This window comes from Monoraphidium neglectum (assembly GCF_000611645.1).
Source record: "Monoraphidium neglectum strain SAG 48.87 unplaced genomic scaffold scaffold04484, whole genome shotgun sequence".
Lineage (NCBI taxonomy): Eukaryota > Viridiplantae > Chlorophyta > Chlorophyceae > Sphaeropleales > Selenastraceae > Monoraphidium > Monoraphidium neglectum.
Window position 1 is genome coordinate 1 of NW_014009145.1, and position 3,026 is coordinate 3,026.

The window sequence follows — 3,026 nt, forward strand, 5'->3', positions numbered from 1 at the left end:
GTTCAGGGGTGAGGGGGTGGGGAGGGGGGAGGGGGGCAGCCAGCAGTTGGGACGGCGCAGAGAGCGCGGGCACGGCAGGAGGGGCGGACATTCACAACCCAGCACGTATGCTGGGCTGCGGCTTCTGTTGCCCTGGCGCACAAACCCTCAGCGCCAGCGGCGCCGCCAGGATCCACCAGGCCCACACCGCCGGGCGCGACATCGCTCGCGCCCCCGCTTTGCTGCGCAGGCGCCCCAGTCCCCTGCCCAGTCACCACTCACGCTGTGGCTTTTGTCCCCCTGCCCCGCGGGCGGGGCGGCCGCGGGCGGCGTCTGCAGCAGCGCGGCCTCGTCGCCGTCGAGGGCTGCCCTGATGCACTCCAGCAGGACGTGGTGCATGCGCGCGGCGCAGTGCTTCGCCGCCTCCGCGCCACCGTGGCCGTCGTACACGCCAAAGTAGTGCAGGGCGTCGATGCCGCCGCCGCCGCCGCCGCTGACGCCCGACCCCGAGCCACCGCCCGCCTGGCTGCCGCCCCTGATCAGCGCCTCCTGCTCCCCGCCGCCGGCCAGGTCATCCTGCAGCCGCTTCGACTCGCGGCTGGCCCGGCCGATGCAGCCGCACGAGGCCGCCGCGCTAGCGAGCGCGCCGGCGGCCACCGCAGCAGCGCCCATGCTCGTGCGGCGCGCTGGTGCGGTGTAGTCTGTCGGCACGTCGATCATGTTCGGCACAGCGGCCCACTTGTCCTCCATCGTGTAGCGCAGGCCCCACACCGCCTTGGTGCCGAAAGGGGGGCAACTGCCCAGCTCCTCATCCTTGGGGATTGCGTGGCCCTCGCCCGCACCGCCGCCGCCGCCACTGCTGTCGTGGCCGTGGCCTGAGCGCGACGAGCGATGCTGTTGATGCTGCGGCCGTTGCTGCTGCTGCTTCTGCTCCTGCCGTCGCTGCTGCTGCTGCTGCTGCTGCTGCTCGTCTTCTTGCTGCTGCTGAAGTGACAATGAGGAACTGTCCTGCGCGGCACTGCTGGGCGCGACTATGGATGCGCCGTTGGCTGCGGGGGACGAGGCGCTCTGGTTGCCATTGGCGTTGCGGCTGCTTGCAGTCTGCTGTGGCGGCGATGGCGACAACGTCACAGCCTCAAGCGCGGTCGCTGCTGCGCTGGCTGTGGCCGATGCATCCTGCCGCTGGGCCCCTGCTGATGCTGGCGGTGCTGCAGGCACACCTGCTGCATGGCCTGCCGCCACGCCCAGGACCCCACCTGGAGGGGTCGAGCGCACGCGCGAGCGCATGCGTGTGTGAAATCAGGTGTATGAGTATATGCGTGCGCACGCGCGTGTAGGGCAGTGTTTGAAACCAGTAGTAGTTGCCCATTGCCGATGTTGCGGGAGGCCAGGCCAACTGGCGTGGCCCTTGCGGCGGGAGCCCATGCTCCGAGCCCCGCGCACCCTGCTGCAGGGCGCTGGAGGCCCCTGTCTCCATGGTAATGGATTTTCGCCCACCCATGCCACCTACAGATGCGTAGTGCGACGCACGGTGTGACCGAGAGCAGGCGAGTTCGCAGGGCAAGGATCCCCAAGGTGCGCATGCAGAGAGATCAGGAACGCCTCTCGCTGGCAAGCAGCGCTCACGTGGTCGCGAAAGACCAAAGCGATCGTCCTCCTCGGGAGGCGCGGGGGCTACCAACGCCTGGGTGGCTGAGGGGGCTTCAGGCGCATCCTTTCGGTCCAGCAGCTCCGTTGTCTTACGCTTGATGGTCTGCCACAGCTTCCCCATCTTTCCTCCCTGCGCTAGCTGCTCAGCATGTAGGCCCGCGATCGATTCCGGTGTGGAACGGGCTTTGCGGCTTGTGCAAAAACTTGGGGCGATAAATATGCTCGGCTTAAGAAACTGATTTCCTTTGTGATTGACTGCATGCCCTCCCCTGCGGGATGCGGGCGGAGGGGTGCCGCAGGCGAATTTGAGCGCCGAGTCATCCTGTCGTCGGGCCGGTGGACGGCAGGAAGGTTAGTGAGCAATGGTTTGTCGACCGGCAAAAGCATCGAGCCCCCTGGCCCTCCAACTGTAAAATCTTGCATGTGCTGATGGACCGCGAGCTGGGATCCAGCCGCTGGAAGATCGCAACCTGCGCTGATGCCCCGAGCTGCCCACGAACACTGGGGTCTTTACACACACAGCTCCATCCCCACTTCGGGCCGTCCGTGACTGTCCATCTACCGCCGCCCACACTCCACTATGATGACCAGCATCAGCGCCACCTTTGAGGAGTGGGGTGGCCGTGCGCGTGGCAGTCGGAGGGGGCTTTGCAGGCGCGTAGAGCGAGGCCGGCCTGGCCGGGTCAACTGGGCTGGGCGTGCCTACGATGGACATCAACGAGATGCCTTTGCGCTACTCAGAATCAGGCATCGCTTTTGGAAGCCACTTGCCCCATCGCGACATGTAGGGACCGCAGCTGAGGACGAGAGCGCAAGGGGGGGGGAGCAGCAGGCGCAGTTGATCCCGCACCCCCGCAATGCCACAGGGGGCGCAGCCCACCAGCGTCACTTGCGTGGGTGAGGGGGAGAACTTGTAAGCTGGCCTGAGTGGTGCAGGTTCAGGGGTGCGAGCAGCGAGGCAGCTGTGGTAGGCGGTGGTGTGGGACCAGGTAGCGGCGGCCGCCACCACAGACCACTGCAACCGGGTTGTCCTGGATGCATGGAAGAGGCGTGCAGGGCAGGGTGCGCAACACACCCTTACCCGACCCACACCCTCCAGGGTTGCGCGCACCCGAATATGCCCTCCAGGTAGCGTAGGTACGCCTTGAACACTGAGGGCGACGCATGGAGTGGCGACATAAAAAAATGCGCGGGTGAGGAGTGGGTGGGGGCGCCTGACTGGCTAGCTCAACATGCCTGCCCAAACCGCCAGCGCGGCCGCAAGCCGCTAGCAAAACGCTTCCGGCCAGTCACGTTTGTCGCGGTCAATCTCGCGTGCCCATGTCTATCACGACCTGGCGCAAGCGAGTCCAGAGCCGGCGTTTTGTCGAGGTGCAGGGTGACGCCGCTTATGGCGT

General features: G+C 66.6%; 1 protein-coding gene across 1 annotated transcript; it reads right to left on the bottom strand.

The window, feature by feature from the left end:
* Positions 1-147: 147 nt before the first annotated feature.
* MNEG_14436 (hypothetical protein) lies at positions 148-1,750 on the bottom strand (the record flags this gene model as incomplete). The annotated part of the gene is made up of 2 exons (XM_014037092.1): positions 148-854; positions 1,723-1,750. The coding sequence occupies 2 exons, from the start codon at positions 1,748-1,750 to the stop codon at positions 148-150; spliced, it is 735 nt and encodes a 244-aa protein (XP_013892546.1).
* Positions 1,751-3,026: the final 1,276 nt, after the last annotated feature.